Source organism: Enhydra lutris, unplaced genomic scaffold, assembly GCF_002288905.1.
Source record: "Enhydra lutris kenyoni isolate GAN:26980312 unplaced genomic scaffold, ASM228890v2 scaffoldscaffold1, whole genome shotgun sequence".
Classification (NCBI taxonomy): domain Eukaryota; kingdom Metazoa; phylum Chordata; class Mammalia; order Carnivora; family Mustelidae; genus Enhydra; species Enhydra lutris.
Window position 1 is genome coordinate 90,222,582 of NW_019154085.1, and position 22,024 is coordinate 90,244,605.

Sequence of the window (22,024 nt, forward strand, 5' to 3'; positions counted from 1 at the left end):
CCAGACAGACCACTATTTTGAACTTAATTTTGTGAGCTACTCCTCATTTGTTTTCGTTGAATATTTGATTCTTTTTTTTTTTTAAGATTTTATTTATTTGACAGAGAGAAACACATCGAGAGAGGGAACACAAGCAGGGGGAGTGGGAGAGGGAGAAGCAGGCTTCCCGACGAGCAGGGAGCCCTACGTGGGGCTGGATCCTAGGACTCTGGATCATGACCTGAACTGAAGGCAGATGCTTAACAATTGAGCCACCTGGGTGCCCCATATTTGAGTCTTTTAAAACTATTTGCTTCCACAGTAATTTAATCTAGGATTTCATTATGTTGTTTCCTCTTTTATTTTTTCCCGTCCTTTATTGATTTAATTTTATTTTGTCATATATAAAGAAGAGTAAGAGCATGAATTTTAGGTTGAGAAAAAAATCCATGTTTCCAATTATTTATAAATAATGAGGATAATACATAATAATCCTTATTCTAAATCTTTATTTTAATAAGGATTATTAATTTCTAGGCATTAGAAAAGTCATTTAAACCATATCTCACTAGTAATCCCATCTGCAAATGAGATTAAATTTACCTTAGAAGTTTATTATAAAAATAGAATTAATTTAAATGTATATGTATACATAAATAAATAAATAAATAATAAAGTGTCCCTGGCATTGATGATTATTCATTGATATTTATGTATACAATTTTTAATGCTGTTTGTAGTCACTAAATCATATTTTCAAGAGAATATTTTTACATTAAATGCAACCTACTAGAAACTCAATAAATACTGCCACATGAGCTGTATCTAAAATATGTTGGAGTAATAAATTCAAAAATATTTTCAGATACTGCTAAAAAATAAAGATCCAGGCAATTCCCATGAAAGATATGGAATTATTCACATTAATTTTGATTTTGGATTTCTATCAGGGCAGGACAATTACCAATTCTTCTTTTTTAAATTTATAGTATTCACAGAAAGGGAATATATTTAAAAGTTTGAGTAATGGTAATTTATTTCTAAATACTTAAATTTCATATTCAATGAGAATGGTAAGCATGACTCATGCTATTAAAAAAGAATGATATTTAGCATATATTTTTAATATGAAAATGTGCCATGATATATTGCTTTCAGTACTTCCTTACTTTTTACTGTTTTAAATTCTTCATATAATTCTCAAAATACTTTGTTTAAATTGAATTTTCAAGAATCTGAATGTTACTAAAATAATGAATATACAATTTAATCCTATACACGATATGAATAGCATATTCAGAACACCTACCTATCCTATGAAGGATACTTTTATTCTATAGTTATGGAATAAATATGGCTATCCCTGGAAACTACCTAAAAAAAATCTCTACATTCCTTATTGGAAAAAAATTGAACGAGGCTTCATTATCCTTTGAGTTTGGAAATTGATACTAAAGCTTGAATTATTAGCTTCCTTAGTTTTCAAGTATATTTTTGTTTCTCATAAATGCAGCAAATTTAATTTACTTCTCAGAATAATAGAAGGAAATGATTATATGCTTGACTGTTGTTTCTTCTGATCTGTGGACACACAAGATAATCAATGGGAATGAGTTAAGTATTTATTGCATGTAACAACATTTTGATAGTTTTTGTTTGTTTTTTAACTCATTCCTTAATACTCTCTACAAAGCCCATCCAACCCCTGAGGGCTACAGTACAATAACCTCATCTGTCACTTTAGTCACATTTTTGACACTTGTGCTTTAACTGCCAATACTAGTTGAATTACTATATTATATTGTTAGATGCCTCCAAGTAATTAAAAACTATTTTTAATGTTTGAGTCAGATCTTTCTGATACAATCAAAATGTTATTTGTTGATACCTTGAAAAATGCAACAATGTAAAATGGTCTGGACATTTACTCTGCTAATGGGATTGCTAGTGTTACAGAGTTCTTTGTAATATTCTGCAAGTATACATCTAAGTAAATATACTTTCTTCCTGGTGATTACCTACATCTCCAACCTTTTCAAAATTTTATGTCTGTTTTATCTTAGTTTCCAAGGGTGTCTCACAAATGTTCATGGATAATACTTTTGTGAATCTACCCTGCTTTATTGATGTCTGTTGTGTACTCTGCTGGTTAAGTCTACTGGGATAGTCCACTGGGACAACATCGCTACTCTAATGCATTGTACATTCTACTGGTACTAGCAAGGCTGTTCATTTTGAAGGTTTTTCAGAAAGCTTGTGTTCCTTAGCATCATTAATGCACTTGACATGTCAATGTATTCCTTGTGCAAGAGGGAAGAATATTCTGCCCCTTTCCCTTTGTGCTCATTTGTTTTCTGTTCACTTGTTATCCAAAGTCTAAATGTTAGTGATCTACTTGAGAAAAGAATCAGATTTGAATACACTAGGTATAATCTGCTATCCTGGAGAGACATCATCATGTCCTGTAACTTGCCTCTCTCCTGGTGCTTATCTGCACACATACCTCTATCTCTTTTAAGCAACAAGCAAATTCCTTTTATTTCCCAGTGCATAGTATATTTTAAATGTTTCTGATTTTTTTTAGGGTTCAGTAGGTATCCTGACTACATTAATGAATATGCAATAAACATATGCATATATATGTGTACATTTTTATGCCTACATATGTCTCCTAGAAAGAATGTGAACTTGAACTGGCTAACTTTGGATAGAATCAGAGTTCTCTGACATACTGGCTTCCCTTCTCTTACAGGTGACAATATGTGCCGAGGAAATAACGGGGGCTGTAGTACACTGTGCTTGGCTATTCCAGGAGGCCGAGTCTGTGCCTGTGCTGATAATCAACTTCTAGATGAAAACGGGACAACTTGCACATGTAAGTTTTGTTTGTCACATTCATTGATTATACATGTCTTTTTGAAGAAAAAAGCAGATGAAACCAAAAGAATTAAAATCTATCTTGGAAAGAGAATTGCAGGTAATTACTTGGGTATAATTCTCTTTATATTACAAATAATTAACTGAATTGACTTCTATGAAAAACAGTTGAATAACGGTGAAATTTTCCAGAGCATTTGTGATTGCTGCATAATAGTTTAATAATAAAATATAAATCAAATAGTTTAGTAATAAAACATACATATAGAAAATAATTTATATATATTTATATATGATATATACAGTTTATATCTATCATTTATATATTTTATACACATAATCTTACATTTATAAAATATATATAGAGAAATGTTTATTAATCATATATATGTGTGTGTATATACGTGTGTGTGTGTGTATATAATATGTCACAGAAGAAAATATTTCATAAAATTGTTAAGGACCTTCACCATTAGGACAAGCTTGGTCTTCTATTTTTATTGGTGGAGAGGAAAAAAAAAAGGCAAAAAAGAGACTTAGAGAAATTCTAAGCTTTATCAAAATACTGAATTAATTGGATTGACTGACCTGGATTAAAGGCACTTTATTAACTTTTACTGACCTTCTTCAATTTACTGCATCTTGTCATTCCAATGTGACCCTTTTGAAATTTGTTCTCTTTATCTATAACAAGTCCCTTAACCATACTGATAAGAGCAATGCTGTGTATGTAGAGAGTAATATAGAAATGTTTCTAGAATGATTTGATTTTGATTTTTCAGAGAAATAGAACTAATAGGATGTAAATATAGAGAAAGAAGTTTGTTATGAGGAATGGGTTCATGCAGTTACAGAAGCTGACGACTCCCAGAATCTGCAGTCAGCAGGCTGGAAACTGAGGAATACCAATGGTATAGCTCCGGTCTGAATGCTGGTAGACTGAAGACCCAAGAAGAGCCCCCTTCAGTTAGAGTATGAAGGCAGGAAAAAAAAAAAAAAAAAAAAGTCCAAGTTCAAGGCAGTCAGGCAGCAAGAATTCCTCGTATGTGCAGGTCGATAGGCCTTTTCATTCAGTTCAAACTGTTTTGGTATAAGGGCCACTTACCTGCTTAATTTAGTCTACAGATTCCAATGTTAATTTCATCTAATTAACTCTCACAGACACACCCAAAATGATATTTGACCAAACGTCTGGGCACTCTAAAACCTACCTATTCAAGCTGACATGTAAACTTAACCATCATTTTTCATCATTATTATTGAATAATACATAAATAATACATAAATGCATTTTTCCATCAATTATAAGTATTGTTTTGGGGGACGCAGAAGGAGTCTTTAAGTATAATAAAGAAGATTTCAACTTATCTGAAATGTTTTATTTCTTCTGAAGAAAAAACAATGTGAATTAGAGATTTTTACAAATGATTTAATACATAGTAACATTTAAGAAATATACAGAAAATATTTAAGTGAAAAAATACACCCAAATGCCACTATTCAGCAAGAAACAATTAAGACATTTTCATGTTGTTCCTTATAATTATATATCCCTGGAAGTTATTGTTTTTTACTACTACTACTACTAGTCATAGATAAAATTTATTGAATTCTTATATAGGACTTTACTATAAATTTTCATAGTTCTCATTAGCTCTTACAATAATCATATATTGGAGATACTATTATTACCTCACTTTAATATTCAGAATGTAGACTTGAGGGTTAATAACTTTTCATAATTCACATAATTGGCATGTAGGACATTTGGAATTTAGACCCCAGATTATTTTATTTTGGAGACAGAATTCTTAGTTATATTGCAGTTTTACACATTCTGGATTACACAACAGTATCCTTTACTTAGTGGTTTATTTTTTCTTAATAGGAGAATAAGCATCTTATCATGTGACTACATATTCTTTTTAAACAAGCTTTTTAAATCATTTATCTTCATTTTTCTACTTGATGTTTGGTTTTATTTCTGATGGATTGTTATAGACTGTGTGTTTCTTTACTGTTTATGATCCCTTCTGTATTTTACGATATACTCCATTGTCAGTTTGTTACATTTTCTTTTTTAAGCACTTAGAATAATACCACCAGTTTTAAATTTTATTATTATTATTTTGAATTTTAACTATTTGAGATGAAGACTGATTTTCTTTATACTATTCTCTTCATCTTCCTCAATTTCATTCCTTATTATAATTTAGGATTTCTGACAAGGAACAGTATTTCAAATCATCATCAGTAAGTCTTTTTATAAAATGTTTTGACATGTATAGCTAGTTTGATGATCAATTTTATACTTTCTTTTAGAACTGACTCAGTGCTTCACTGGTTGTATTGCTTAGTATTCAAACTTTAGTTCCTCATTGTTCAATTATTAATTTTCACAATGTTTAGGATAGATAAAGTATTTCTTGAAGTTGCTTCTCCAAGATGAGCACAAAGACTGTATACTGTGGAGTTCCTGTGTTTTCCAAATAGGTTTCCTTTGCATTTATATGTGATTGACAATTCTGGATATTAGCTCTTGGCTAAGTTTTCTTCGAAATTCTGGAAATACTATTTAATTTATTCTGGGAAAATATACTTGAGAGTAGAAACATGAATTTTACTTCTCTGGGCAAACTTTTTTCATTGTTGGTAGGAATTTTATATTGTCTATTAGGACAATTCCTATAGAACGTAATTAAATGAAGTATACTTTCTTTGAGTCATAAGGTGGTTTCTTTTCTTTGTTCTGTAGTATTATTTTTTAATTCCTATTTTGTTGTCTAGGGAAGATATCTATCAAAACCTATAGTTTGTTAATAGGAAGGGATTAAGCATTACTTTGAACGATGTAATTCTTTCGGGTTGTCTGCTAGGCTAAATCTTATCTTGGTTATTGAGAGAGAAAAGTACATTTCTTAATTCAATTTTTAGTATCTACCACAGATTCATCTGAAGTTATTTTTCTAGTATAAAGTCAGATTTTTTGCTATTCCGGATAAATAATTTTGACACTTTGAACAGGTGAAATATGTGTGTACATGCGTGCATGCACACACACACACACACACACACACACACACACAGAGCAACCTCATGGACCTCCACCAAGTGTCAGCCTGCCTTTACTCTACCTCCATAATTCCTCTCAAAGATGAAAGGTAACAGTGCAAGTATATCATTTGTTGATAGATGCAGACCTTACAGTGGATGCTGCAGGAGCAAAGGGTCTTTCTTTTTACCTAAAGATAGATAGGCTTATTCAATTTTTAATGGTATAAGTTAGAGAAGTTTCTGGCTGAATGTTTAAATCTTGTCCTATTGGTCTTGCAATAGTCAAAATTCCCTTAAGATAGTGTCAGTCAAATGATCAAGAGACTGAGTTTTCAAAGATCTTGTGAATTTTTATCCTTCATCTTAGTTTTCATAGTGGGAAGTTAGAAGGAGAGTGTATACATCAGATATATCTAGATGGTTTTTTAAGCTTGAAATGTTCTAATTAGTTCTTTAATTTTAATTGTGTGAATCATAATTATCTGGATCATTGGCATCCAAATCATCTTTTCTATTTCCTTCATTCTATGCCCCATTAAAAAATTTATGGATTCCTTATGAGTTTGCATATCTATATACCTATATTGATATTGATATAGAAAAGATACTGACCACTGGATATCTCTATGTAAATAAAAATTGGGTGACTTTTGGTTTTTAAGGAAATACTGTATACAATATTGGTCATATAGTTGTGATAGGAAATTTGTTATGACATCACGTGATAAAAAGATAAAAATTTTTCTGTTACTACTGGTATCTTTCTAATATCTACAATCCCTTGTTGATGTAACTCCAATTGCAGTAAAAGAGATAAGGAAGAAGATTATTTTATCTATTCTTGTTACACTAAAAAATATTAAATCAACAAAACCATCTACATTCTTATTTGGGAATTTATTGTTGCATTTGTCTGTTTGAAATTCTACTATATCTTTAATAGGGCATGCAACTTGCCCACGTTTCTTTCAAATGCAATGGGAAAAATCATAAATAAGCATATAATAACTCATTTCTTACAAACAATTCATAGCATGTTTATATAAATTATTTCATTTCATATTACCTTAATGGCAAAAGTTTTTCAAGGATGTTATCCTTCAGACACATGAAAAAATGCTCAACATCATCCAAAGTCAGGGAAATATAAATCAAAACCACAATGAGACACCACCTCATACCAGTCAGAATGACTAAAATGAACAATTCAGGAAACAACAGATGTTGGTGAGGATGAGGAGAAAGGGAAACCCTCTTATACTGTTAGTGAGAATGCAAGCTGGTACAGGCACTCTGGAAAACAGTGTGGAGATTCCTCAAAAAAGTTAAAAATAAAATTACCCTGCAACCCAACAATTGCATTTCTTGGCATTCATCCAAAGGATGCCAAAATAGTGATTCGAAGGAGCACATGCTCCCCAATGTTTATAGTAGTAGTGTCTACAATAACCAAAATATAGAAAGAGCCCAGATGTCCATCAACAGATGAATGGATAAAGAAGATGTGGTATATACACACACATACACACACATACATATACACATATGCACACAATGAAATACAATTCAGCCTTCAAAGAGACTGAAAACTTGCCATTTACAATGATGTGGATGGAACTAGAGAGCATTATATAGACCAAAATAGATCAGAGAAAGACAAATACCATATAATTTCACTCATATGTAGAATTTAAGAAACGAAACAGATTAACATGAGGAAAGGAAAGAAAAATAAAATAAGATAAAAACAGAGACAGAGGTAAACCCTAAGAGACTCTTAACTATAGGAAACAAACTAAGGGTTGGGGGAGGAAAGGTGGGTGGGGATTGGGGTAGCTGGATGATAGGTATTAAGGAGGGCACTTGATGAGCACGGAATGTTATATGCAACTGATGTATCACTAAATACTACCCCTGAAACTAATAATACACTGTATGATAACTAAGTTGAATTTAATTTTTTAAAAATGATATGTTAGCCTTAGTTTTCAGATGAGGAAATTCAAGTGCAAAAGGACTATAAAGAGAGTTCATGGTTGCAGAGTATGGTATAAAACAAATATGAGTGTATCACTGACTTCTCATTAATGCTGATTCCTCTCAGCTTGTAATTTAGCTTTTGCTATATTACAATTTTGTGAACTGGTTTCAACTGGATTAACTCTGTAATCTGAGTTAATACGCAAAACAAAATTACATATTGCAATCATTGAGATATGATCGTCCTGGTTCAAGTCATCCTCGTTGAAATGATATCAAATAAACAAAAACCCATTGACGGTTGGTCGGACCAGAAGTAAACACCAGTGGTTGTGTCTTAATGAACGTTCAGCATAAGGCTGTGCAGAAGAGGCATCCACCCAACAGAAAAATATTGGCATGCTACATGATTGATTAAGGATGAATTCTAATGCCATGCCTGGAAGGAATCCAGAATGAGAGTAGGCTGGACTCTTTGTCCTTGTGAATCTTGTGTGGCATGAGCAAATCCTCTCACAATTAGAAATGAAACCTAGTGTAGCATAGTAACTTGGAACTGACTGCCCTGGAGAAGCATATGTAAAGCCAGTTGATCAATTATCAAGTGAGGTTTTTTTTTAATTTATATTGATGCTTTTATGGGGAAAAACACAATATACAAAACTAATAAATGAAGACATAGATAATCCCAAGAAATAAGCTCCTAAAAAAATAAAATAAATAAAAAAAATAGTCATTATTTTTTTTAATAGCAGGATAATTTTATCCAGAGTAATAAGACAGTAATTCTTTAAATTCTTCTTTAGTGGCCTGAAACAAAAGACAGAATTTTCTAATGTGCCTTACTCCTAAGAGAGCAACTTAAAAATATTGATCATCCAAGGGTAGCATTGCACAATTATATGTCAGTGGTACTCTGTGACCTTTTTTACCTTCTGGAACACCAGATATATTCCTCTGTCAAAAACAGTGCTCCACTATGGCTAAGCCATTTATCTGTTCAGCTGTGACAAGCCTTATGTTCTAGGATATATGCAATCTAATGTATAGTAAAAAGTTTAAGGCAGTAAAAAGTTTAGAAGCCCCATCCAGATGAATATTTATGGCCTTCTGTGCATAAGTACTCACAGAAGATTATGTACCACTTAGGTTGGCTGCTCAGAAGACCACTCTATCTAATGAAAGGTCATCCTGCTATGATCTAAGGGAGAAAATTCAAAACCCATAGCAGCGTTTTTCACACTGCCTTCCTATATAAGCAAGCTTATATAAAGGCATCAAAAACACTGCAATTTCAAGTTTTCTTTTAGTTCTTTTATCTCCCTGCTCAAATAAAGGGATAGTTAGAAATTCTCCCCAAATACAAAATAATCTGCTAAATAAACATATCCTAATGTGAAGTGTATAGGGATCATAGGAAAACTTCATTTTATTTGTTGTTCTAGGACTCATAGCTTTATGACTAAGTTATCATAATTTTGATATGGTCAACAGCAAAAACATCGCTTGACAGAAGACACAATCATTACTTTAGATACATTAATCACACTGGGATTGCAAAGCAAAGCAAAGTGACAAACATAGATAATTGTTCGTGGGCCCACAGCTTATTAAACAAGGTGAGGAACATATGTATTTAGTTTAGTTGCTGAGCTGAAAGCCAAATCTGAGCTGATTCCAGAAGAAAATAAAATAAACCAGTTTAATAGTAGGGTTTCTCCCTTTATATCATTATGATCTGGACATCAACTCCAGTAATCTCCAGTTTTTACTGGGAAGTAGTTCTAGAATGCATATTTCCTTTTGCAGTGCATGGACGAGTCATGCGGAGACCTTCTGAATTTCAGTATTCTAACAGCAGGTATCATAGGATGTTTGAGACCTGACAGTTTCTTGCCGGGAATGTTATGATTCATGTCATTTTATTTTGATCCTGGTTAAATTAAAGGATTATTATTACTTTGTCAGATTTCTTACTTGTGATATGATGTTGTAGTATTTTTACTAGAAGTGACCGTGGTGGTAGAATTACAGGTTTTGCATCACTTTTCAAATTCATGGTGCAAATCACAGCTCTGAAGCAAAACTTGCAATTCTAGTACTATATTATAAGCAATCTATGTGTCTGTCCAACACCCAAGTGCTATATAGGTTCAGTCACATTAAACATCAGAACAAAGTCCATACATAGAGCTTTTCCTATATGTCCACTTTTTTGGTGTGGGAGGATCTTCATCACTCTTGCTGTTTATCTACACATGGATTTTTTTCCTTTCAATTAAACTAATTTTTCCTGTGATCTTGGATGCTAGTAGAAGATTATTAGCTTTTGATCCAGTTGAAGTGATATTGTTTTCCTGAAGTATGTATATAGTTTCCAGAGATAGAATTTCTCACTATAATAAATAGTAATATATATACATACATATGTATAATTATATAGAGTATATATCTGTAATATAAAATTATGTCTCTGCTACTTCCAGTAAGTTAGGCAGCAAGTATTTTTTTAATATCTGCTCTATGCTTGGTTCTAGTCTAGGTATTATTCTGTTCTGTATGTGACATTGTCCTTCCTACATTCAAGAATTCCAAGTGGAAACATTAAGTATATAAAAATTATTTATAAAATGACTCCTTTATAAAGGTTTGTGCGAGGTATACAGAATACTAATCTTATTTTTTCTAGGTACTTTTAGTTCTCTTATGTGATGCCAAATATACTTCCTTTGTCATCTCATTGATTCTCACAAAAGTAGGTAGATTGGCCATCAGCTGGGGTGCCACGACAAATGACATGGCTGCCCAATTCCACAGAGTTAGGTCAATGTTTGGATAAAGACCATGCTTTTTGAATGTCAAAGCTGCCATCTTATCCAGATTACCACTTAACATTAAACATTTTCTTTATAATGGACATTCCTAGCTCAAAAATCAAGTGTCTTCTATCACTACAAATCATGCGCATATCTGATTGCATTGATAGTATGGTTTCTGTGTGACATACTACTAGCTATATCTGGAAGCTTGGGTTAGGACTAGACAAAACCAGTGAAGTCATATACCTTGAAAGACTTTGGAAATAAGTACTTTTTACAAAATAAAACCCAGTATTTTTAAAAATATTTACTGTTAGGTCAACAATTCTGAAGGGTCTGAGATTTTACCCTTGGCAAGCTAACATGTTAACTTGTCAAAGATTCCTAGATTCTGACAGAAGGCACACAGTTCCTGGCTCAGACACAGAAGATTTATTACTCCTGTTGTAGCAAGCAGCATGAGTTTCATGTTAATATTCATTCTTTTTGTCCCACCCAGCTCCAAATCATAGGGGGGCAATGCATAGGAAGGTCTAGGTGAATGCTGCACTCCCAGCGAACTTGTATTCACACTGAAGAACCCCACCATGAGTCTGCCAGAAAACTGGTCCAGCCATTGTCCTGAAGGGAGACATTATCTTTACTATTTTGGCCAGGAAAAAAACCTTCTCTCTGCTGTAGAAGATGGCATTATCTGTCTTCCAAGGCTGTTAGCTATATAAGCATCCTTGAAAAAATGTCCAGAATCAAAGATGAAACAAGATACATGGAAATGCCATGGAGAAATGCCTTTTGCCCCACAAATTATAGGGTCTAGAAGACTTGCAGACACGCTGTAAAATGTCAAAGATATTTGTGTATGTTTCATTATATCTTTTCTTATAGGTATAAGCAATGTCTAACTGCTGTTACAGATGATAATGATGTATACTAATGACGTTGATGTAGGTCAACATCAGCAGTAACTATAAAAAGATGAACTTATATGAGGAAGTTGGCTCTATGGGTTTTCAAACAATTGTTCCTAACTATTACGGAAAATGATAATGAAACTTTGGACATTGTCATCACATATTTTTTTTTTTTTAAAACGCCACCTTTGTATTAGCAAATATCATTTAAAAATAACTAGCAATCCACACATATTTCAAACATGTTTGAAAGCATATTTAGAGCAAGTTTGAAAATTTTGCCTACTTGCATTCTTTCCATGAAGATCTTAATATCTCTTGAAAAACATTTAGACTCTATGCAGACTTAAAGATCATATATCCAAATTGGTTCTGTTAAAGAATGTTTAGCTTTAAATATTACTTTTGTGGGGGGTAGTTTGTCTTTCCCCAGACATCTTACTCTTTTTTAATATAGTTGTAATTGTTCAGAAGCAGCTATAATTTCACTCTTGTATATGGATATTTTTGATTGTTTCTTAAAACTGTCAGTTGGGTTTATTTGATCAAATGACCATGTGAAAGCTAGGCTTTTTAAATTGGTGGGATTGTAATCAGAAGAAGAAAAAAAGATGATTTCTTGAGTTTTTAAATCCTCAAGCTGTGAAATAATTGAAATGATGTAGAATTTCTTTGAAGTCAACTATAGAGAGACTAAAGAAAATCTTAGAGCTACATTTAAGTTAGGAGGAAGCAGGTTACATCTCAAATTAAGTTTCTTGTCTGACAGTTTTTTGTTCGTTTGTTTTGTTTTTGTTTTTGTTTTTTTTGACTGAGAGATTGTTGACTATTAGGCTTAATCATTGTAGAAAGAAATTGATCAAAATGCCCTTCATTAAATGCCTAGTTTTAAGCTGGGCTTATATGCATTCAAGGAAGAAATTACACCAACCTCAAAAATCTTAGGGTCAGTTGAGCAAACTTGAGATTCAAAATAAGGAAAGTTTGTGCATCATCAGTGATCAGTTCTAGAGTTTTTGAGAGGAAAACTCTATCCTAGAAAGGCCTAGACATATCCCAATGTATTTCCACTTTGCTTTGGTTGCTATTCTCTGTCCCAGTTGCTGCTATAAAAAGACATCCTCGGGTTGAATAGAAGACCCTGTGATCTCCCCTTTTTGTTTTTATATTGTTGTCATTTCCTATTTGGGACTTTTTCTATATAGATAACAATTTATAATTATAACTATTATTATTATTTACTTTCAAGTGACCTTACAGAAATTATATCATTAGAGAAATTGCTGCTTCAGCATTTTGTTATTGATAAGGATTAGAGTTAAAAAAGGAGACAAAATTATTGTCAGTCCCTACACATACAGTGTCTGCTTGTCTGAGAGGGGATAGAAGAGACACAACCTTACCTGTGTTAAAATTGAATATTTCATTTACCATACTGATTAGTTTTTACCCTTAAAACCTTAAGAGTCTGGGTTTAATGGTCAGTTTTTCTTTTCCAGGTGCAGGAACCCTCATGCCTTGTACCTCACTGCATAACTCTCTGAAGCAAATTCTCCACAGTTATAGCTCAAGAGTCACATTCCCTCTTCCATTCATTGGAGCAGGGGAAATACAAGGATTAAAGGAGTGCTAACACAAAGCTTTCTAGAAATGACTAATATGTTTTCTCGACATTCCTTATTATCGGCATGTATATAGGTTTTGTGACAGTTCATCAATCCAAATGAGTTATCCTAAATAAAGTTTAAAGCCATCGGGACCGGGATAGAAAGATTGACTTTTGTTTCTCTTAACAATAAACCAGTTTTTGATAATTCAACATATTTTTCAGTCCATGAAACACCAGTCATTTATTTTAAACATTGCCACATATTCCTATTTTTGTAGACTCCTATGAAATTCACTCAAACAGAACAAAAATCATCATAATAATAAGACTTTCAATTTGTGAATAAATCCCAATCAACAGAATCCCTAACATTGGATTAGAGAATATGGGGTATATAGTGAAAATACTGCATAGAATCTGGATGTACAATGAGACCATTTTTTATTAACTTAATATTTCCAAGAATACCCAAACAGAGCTGAATTTTTCTCCCACTTGCACACCAGCAAATTAATATAATCATCATGGCTGTACTTTTGCCTTAATTTTTTCATTTTGATTTATTTGGGGTGTACTTACCTATAAAATGGAGGTAGTAAATTTTTTACTGTGCCTACCCTATAATGGGTCATGGTGATAATTGAGATTATGAATGAAAGCCCTTTAAAAAGTAAAACTACACACTTACCATGAATATAGGTGGTGTTATGTTATTATTATTGGTATTACTAATTATTTTTGTGACAGTTGTTTAAATAAATATTTAAAATTCTTAGTAAAATAATTATTGTCAGAAAAACTTAAACTTTTCTCCTTTCCAGAGATTGTTGTCAATGCAATGTTAAGATGTTTTCATATTTTTGACAAAATGAAATGAATAAGTATTTTTGTTATTAAAACAAAGCTGACATCACAACAAACTGAATATGGCTAGTATTGTTCATATGTCTTTTTTAACCCTAGTTAATCCTGGAGAAATATTGCCTCACATATGCAAAGCTGGAGAATTCCGCTGTAAAAACAGACACTGTATCCAAGCTCGCTGGAAATGTGATGGTGATGATGACTGTCTAGATGGAAGTGATGAAGATTCAGTAAACTGCTGTACGTTCTCCTTCAAATGATACTACATTTTCCGAGTCTTTTTTCTTTTTTAAGATTTTATTTATTTGAGAGAGAGAATGCACCTGCAAGAGCAGAGGGTAGGGGCAGAGGGAGAGGGACAAGCAGGCTCCCTGCTGAGCAGGGATTTCCCTGCTAGGGACTCTGATCCTAGGACCTTGAGATCTTGACTTGAACCAAAGCTTAACCCACTGAGCCACCCGGCACCCTCCTTGAGTATTTCAGCTTGTGAACTGACAAAGCAGTTTGTGAAATCTAAAAATATCTGATAAAAATTGAACTTACTTTTTTTTTCCCCCTCAGTCATCCTTTTACATAGAGTAGACTAGATTATCTCCTAGCATGGTTTTAAAGCACTGCTTTTCTCATGCTTTTACATCTTTAATATTATCATTTTGGTTGCTCCAGAAGTCCTCCCCTTCTCTATTCTGTGCTGTCAGTTCCGCCACACCATTGTCACAAGGTTGCTATAGGAGACCCTTTGGATTTCTGAATTTAAAGATGTGGAAGATCAATTGCAACTCCCTCAGGTCAGAATTAACTCACACAGAAGGTCAGGATCCACTCCATTGCTCCTTGGCAACAGAGCCTTGAAGTAGATCCAAGGAAACAAACATGGTTTTGGATCTAGTTATTACCTAACTTCTCTGGCTCAGTACATGGTAGGAGACACATATGAGGTACTCAGATAGAAATTAAAGGTTTGATTTTCTCGCCATTTGGCTTCTATTTACCTGTTTTTCATTTTCCACAATAGGAATAGTTTCATGTTTCTGGTTGGGATAAGGAATTGTCCCACATATTTGAAGGAAGATACTTTGAGAAACACATTAAATAACAATTTGAGAATATCTTTGATTAGAGTCATAATGGGATGGTTTTGAGATATATAAAATATTTTTGTATGGAGAGAATAATGTGATGGTGTATGCATCCTTAGTCTTTTAATTTGACTTAGATAAATTATTTTAAAAAGAAAATGTTTTTCAATTGATGACATTTTCCAAGTTAAAATGGCTGAACTAATTGAGTTAATTGACAATCCTCCATTTTCTTGTCTTTCTTTTCTTTTTCTTTTTAAACAAAGATTATAAAAATCAAGTTTTATAGATCTTTTATTAAGAATGGACAGAATTGGGGTGCCTGGGAGGCTCAGTTGTTTACGTACCAGCCTTCAGCTCAGGTCAAGATCCCGGAGTCCCAGGATGGAGCAATGCATCTTCTGGCTCCTTGCACAGTGGGGAGTCTGCTTCTCCTTCTTCCTCTGCCCCTTGCTCCCTGCCTCCCATCCATGCTCTCTTTCTCTCAAATAAATGAATAAAATTTTAAAAAATTGACAGAATTGGTCTAGGCATCTATATGGTACAACTGTCTGTATTTTGGGACAAAACTCCAAGAATATGAGCTTTTAAAATATAATTTCCAGTTGTATATAAATAGGTAATACGTAAGTTATAATTAATACATGAATGTAACACTACTTTTCCTTTATTTTCAAGCATGGACTCTGACTTCAACATTACTTGTTCCGTGTTTCCAACCCTATTAATATCTATACTGTAAAGTACAAATCCAAAAATACCATATTAAATACTAAATTGATACAAATAGGCAAAAATTTCAGAGTGGGAGAACATGTCATCTAAGGGTAAAAGGTGTTTTTTTTCAATTTTTTTACACAAGAGATGTATTATTTATTGATTAAATTAATTGCCTCATCACCTCTGACTCACAGTGTTTATTCATGGTTTTAGTGAATATTCCCTGCATATCAGCTTCTTGAATAGTCACAGAACACCTGTGCAGAGCACAAGTACTTTATCACAATATTCATGTTGTGTTCCTTTAGGTTCACGCTACTCCCTGTGTGATTGTTCTTTTCATGAATTGACAAAGGAACTCATTTTCTCTATGAGGATGTAAGGCATTGCATACTGTTAATTGTAGTGTTAAAATTCCTAGTCAGGATCTTTTTTCTTGACAATTTTCATCACTTCCCATACCATTACCGAAATGTATACTAAAGGCTTTTCCTGCAATCTTCTATTTCACTTATAGTCCATACTCAGTTCTGCATAATTAATTTTTCATCTTTATCTCCTCTCAAACTTCACTGGCTAAGTTAGTCTTACATCCTAGATTCATTCAGCAAGTGTCCTGCTATTATTCCTACCACTATTGCTCCCAAAACTAAAACCCGCTTTCCAAACTGCTTCCAGAGTGGTATCTATAGAATGAGACCAAATATTGTTATTTCAGTAAATCCATAACCAACAAGATAAATTCCAAAATCCACTGATTCACATAAAAACATGTTAGGAGTCAGGTTTGCAATTTTAGCCTTAAATACCTATCATGTATACACTTACCTTCTTTGTTCTAATATATCAAGTTGGACTATAAGTAGATCTCTGCAAAATGCCCTCTGTTTCTCTCCTCTATAACACTGCAGCTTATGGAAATCACCATGGTCTACCATGACATTTATAGGGAAGTCTTTTGTGAACTTGGAAAAATCTCTATACAGCCCAGTTGGAGTGAAACATCATGTATATTTCTTTTTCATGGTAGTGACCAAACAATATTGCAATTATATCCTTACTTCTCTGGTGCATCTAAGAAATAGATATCTTTATGAGGAGACACATTATGTTGTAGTGTCTTTGTAGTGTCAGAGTCTAGCATGGCTTCCAGCATGTGGAGAATAAATGACCAAACAAAAGGGGCAACAGAAAACTAAATATCTCCGGCCACCTTCCAGCAATATGGGATTTTTTCTGAACTTGCAGTGATTCTGAGCAGTGTCATAATCTTGAGGTCCCATGGTTATTATGCCAGCACTATGTCATTCATTTCAGAGGAGTATTTATATATTAAATGCCAGTAAACTTTGCCCTTGAATTCTGTTATCATTCTACTTTCTATCCTTTAGCTTCTCAATTCCAAATCACAGGCCTATGGGTTGTATTTATGCCTCCTTTTTGAACTCTGATTTACATCATTGATGAAAATTGCAAAAGTCCTTTATTAAGCTTTACTGAAGTATTTTTGCATAATCTTGGTACTTTAAAATTTTGACCCTCTAATATATTGGATGAATTTTTTTCTCCTGAGCATCTATTCTTGCTAAACTCCCTGAAGTGAGTAGAAAATGTTAATCATGATCAAATGCCAGGAAACATAAGGCTTTTTCCCCTATTTTTTTTTAACTGTACATGAATAAAAACTTTCTAAAAAAGTGATAAAACCACTTCTTACCTAAGCTACTTTAAAGAAATAGTGTTTGTAGAAACTGGCTGGAAAGACATACATTTGCTATGCAACAGCATGATAAAATGGCTATTTTTTTTGAATTCTAAGGAAAACTAATACTAAAATTTATTTTTGTCACACAGGAAGTGCAACTACTGGGCACAAGGAAAATTACTTCAAAAAAAACACAAAGTGGTGAAACAAATACTGAGGAGCATGCCAATTCAGTTAGGAATTTAGCCTCCAGGATGCAGGAAAAATAATCACAGAAGGTTAACTTTAAGATGGCCTCCTGCTGTGCTTGATATTGGAGGTTTAATCCTTAGCAGTGCACAGCTTCCCATAGGAGGATTGGTCTTGTCCGCAGTATATTTTGTGGATTCATGTTTATTTGTTTGCACTAGGCATGAAAACTCAGGATGGTCATTTTTGTTATTAAAATTATGCAGGGGGCACCTGGGTGGCTCAGTGGGTTAAAGCCTCTGCCTTTGTCTCAGGTCATGATCCCAGGGTCCTGGGATCAAGCCCCACATCGGACTCTCTGCTCGGCAGGGAGCCGCTTCCCCTCCTCTGTCTCTGCCTGCCTCTCTGCCTACTTGTGATCTCTGTCAAATAAATAAATAACATCTTTAAAAAATAAAAATAAAATTATGCAGGATCTCATATTTAACATCAACTCCAAGTTTTCCTTCCAGCCCCAAGAAACACTGAGCAAAGCATAACAAAATTAGGCTTATTTAATATTTCAAAAAGTTCTGAATGGATGTGTGGCTTAAGAAAATGTATCTTTGATAAATGGCTGAATTATTGGATACGTACTTATTATGTTTCATGTTAAAATTTGAGGTTACTTTACTGGCTATTCACAGACCTGTACCCCTGGGGCTAATAATACATTATATGTTTATAAAAAAATTTTTAAAAAGTTAAAAAAATTTGAGGTTACTTTAAATGTTTTTGGTAAAAATTCTGAAATTGTGTTACTTTGATAAGGAATGGGAAAACAAGTTTCGTGATACAGTTGATTTTAGTGAAGACATGAACAAATGAATATGTTTCCTTTTATATGAGATTTCATTACTTGGTGTCTTCTATAAAAGTATTACATTTTAACAGAGCCTCAAATATTAATATTTTCTATAAAATATGCAACAATGAATGAAGGAAGCTGTGGCATTTATTGTACTATAATATTATAATTACTGTAAGTTGTCTCTAACTGTAACTTAAAATAATCATAATTTTATCCAACTTTAAATTATTAAACCTGATTCTCCTCTCTCTTCACCCTCCCACCCTTCCCCAGTCAATCATAGCTGTCCTGATGATCAGTTTAAATGCAAGAATAATCGCTGTATCCCCAAGAGATGGCTCTGTGATGGAGCTAATGATTGTGGAAGCAATGAAGACGAATCCAATCAAACTTGTGCAGGTAAAGGTTTGCTTGAATATATACTTAAATCCCTTCCAAAGTTAGTGTCCATAAAAATGCAGGTCACTGCTTTGAACTAAGCTGAACCTTCCTAAGGCTGATGATCTGATTATTGCAGTAGTAAATGAGTTCAGAGTTTGATGCCGCAAAAGCTAGAATACAAATTATCTTTTACTTAATCCATGGGCATGACTCTGCTTTCCAAAGTAATTTGGCACTTTATCTATCCATATGGGTTGACTGTCGATACACTGCTTGGACAAGACTTGCCCCTGCTAAATCTTAATTGGCAGCGGTGGGTGAGGTTTATTAGCATGCTGTGATGGAGGCCATCTCTCATGAAAAAAGGTTTGTGTGTGTGTTTTGTTTTGTTTTGTTTGCTTTTTACCTTGAAAAAAATAATCTGTGTATTTTATTTAGTCTGTTGTAGAATACCTCTGTGAATAATTTTCTGTTCCTGGCACACTATTTATCTGGCGTAGATTTTTTTTTCCTTTTTCATGAAGTCCCAAGATCATAAAGCCTATTAATATTTCCATAAAATTTATCCCATTGTAATACATCTGTGAATCCCTAGTCAGTTTCTCTTTGAATGGGGATACACAGCTTGTGGTACAGGTTATAATAGATGCTGGAAAGGTCATGATTAGTCAGATAAGTATTGAAAAATGATATTGACTAGCAGCAGCCTAGACCTATTCATTAAATGATGAAGAAAAAGTAGTATATTTGATGACTCTTACTGATATCATTGGTAAAAATCGTGGGGTTATTTTTGGTTGTTTTTTTTTTTTTTGGTAATCATTACATACAACAGTGTCAAAATTTATCAACACCTCCCCTTCTCTATTTGCCAAAATAAACCTCACTAAATAAAAATTATTATAACCTATTAGTGAAAACTGTAGGGACAGCATATACAGAAAAGACCCAGAAATTAAGAAGCCTGGTTTGTATTCTTGATTGTGTCACTGGTTTTCTCTTGGAAAGACTTGTCCCTCAATGCACTGTAATTTCTTTGTATATTTCTTTCTGCTCCGCAAGAGTATGAATTGACTAGAAAATATTTCCTAACTGCTTTATATCATGTACTAAGCAACAATGAAAGAACAAAACAGTCCGTATCCTAACCTGCATCTCATATTTAGTTTTTTTTTTTTTTTCATAGTGACATATTTGCTGAGGGTCTATAAGCTAGTTATTCTCTTGTCCCTTGACTAAATATAGTTTGATATTTTAGAGTAGCTGACTATTTTTAAGTTATTTTGTGCATCACGTAAGGTTGTTTTGCAAAGAGTTATCAAATAAAAAGGAACTTATAGAGACTCTTTGGTCCTAGTCTCTCCCTTCAAGTCCATTCATTTCATAGATGAGGCTCTGACTTGACTTAACTCACATCATTGGCAAGAACTGGGAAACTCAGTGTGTAAGTTATTCTCGAAGCCCATTGCTCTTCTTATCAAACTATATCATCCTGAGTTTTAGCTAGAATTTTAGGTATGGTCATTTTAACTTTGCCCAGATTGTTCTTACAATAATGTTTATAATTTACAATGAAGAGTCTTTCTAAGCTGGTGCAATTATTATTTTTTTTTAACTTAAGATTTAGTTCTGAGACTGTCCATTACTTCCTAAACAGATAGGTCTGTTTTCACCTTAAAATTAAAGGCACTGCTGACTCAATTCATAATAATATGTCTTTTTTTTTTTTCATTTATGTTACACTCTTAAAATCTGCTTGTTTCCACATGATTTTTAAGGGAACATTTGGGATGACTAGCTACTGATAGTAGTAAAAGTGGAAATGCTATGTGTAAGAGCAATAAAACAATCAATCCTAATCAGTCCTAATTAGTAAGATTTCTCAGCCAGTCCAGGCCTGTAGTCCACTAGGAAACAGTGTACAACCTGCTTGTACCTCAAGTGTCACTTTCAGTGATGGTTGATGAAGCATGCCAATCATTACTAGATCTTCTTGTCAGTATATTTATAATAGATACTATGGTCACAGTATGCCTTAAGAAATTAAGAAGAACAAAAATTAAGGATAAAAAGAATAAAAAGAAAACCACAAATACACCTTTTAGCTTTGAAAATTAAGTATGCTGTTGTGTTACCATACATTCCCATTTTGTTTGACCAAAATAAATAAAATACAATAAATTTATTGTATTTTCATCATGCTGAAAAAAAAATATGGCAAATACATTAGATAACTTCTCTGGCTGGGTCATTTCTATCTATGGGCATAGATACGGATATGCGTCACAGATAAAGGATTTCCCAACATGAGGGTTATTTTGTAACTAAATCCACTGTCCTGTAGCTTTTAGCATTGTGACTACTTTATAACTAAAAGAATTCTTTCCTACAAGATGCCAATTTCCAATTTTTTTCCTTTGGGTTTTCTCCTTCATGACATGAATCTACTAATTCAATAAAAACTTACCACAACATTGGATATAAAAAGAGGACAAATACATTATATCTTTCATTAGAAGGCTGAGTGGAAATGGGGAGAAAAAACATGTAAGCTGGTCATTCTAATGCAATATTCAAAGTGCTAACTTGAACTACAAATGGAAGCACAAGAACTACTAATTTAGTCTTTGTGTATCTGGCAAGGGAGGTGATAGCCGAACAAGCCAAAGAAAGAAATGAAGGAAGGAAGGAAGGAAAAGAAAAGAAAGAGAGAGAGAGGGAGGGAGGAAGGAAGGAGGGAAGGGACAAAGGAATGAACATGAATAACAGTTCAAATCATTCAATTAAATAATTGAATAATTATATTCAATTATAAAATATTCAAAATATTCAAATATAAAATAAATAATCTGATAAAATTAACCTTTGGCAAGATTGTGGAATAAAAGGCAACATACACTTTTGGTGATGTATAAATTATTTTTTCTACATTGGAAAGCATTTAGCTAAACCCAATAAAATGGAGATTGTGCATACCTTCAAGTCTGTATTTCCATTTCTAGATTTA

General features: G+C 33.2%; 1 protein-coding gene across 1 annotated transcript in view; it reads left to right on the top strand.

The window, feature by feature from the left end:
- The window catches only part of LOC111140884 (LDL receptor related protein 1B), a 1,957,146-nt gene that overhangs the window by 1,178,520 nt on the left and 756,602 nt on the right, over window positions 1-22,024 (top strand). The window contains exons 15-17 of the mRNA XM_022493131.1: window positions 2,732-2,854; window positions 14,193-14,333; window positions 18,910-19,041. Of these exons, the coding sequence (XP_022348839.1) occupies window positions 2,732-2,854; window positions 14,193-14,333; window positions 18,910-19,041 (396 nt within the window). The remainder of the gene's footprint in view (window positions 1-2,731; window positions 2,855-14,192; window positions 14,334-18,909; window positions 19,042-22,024) is intronic.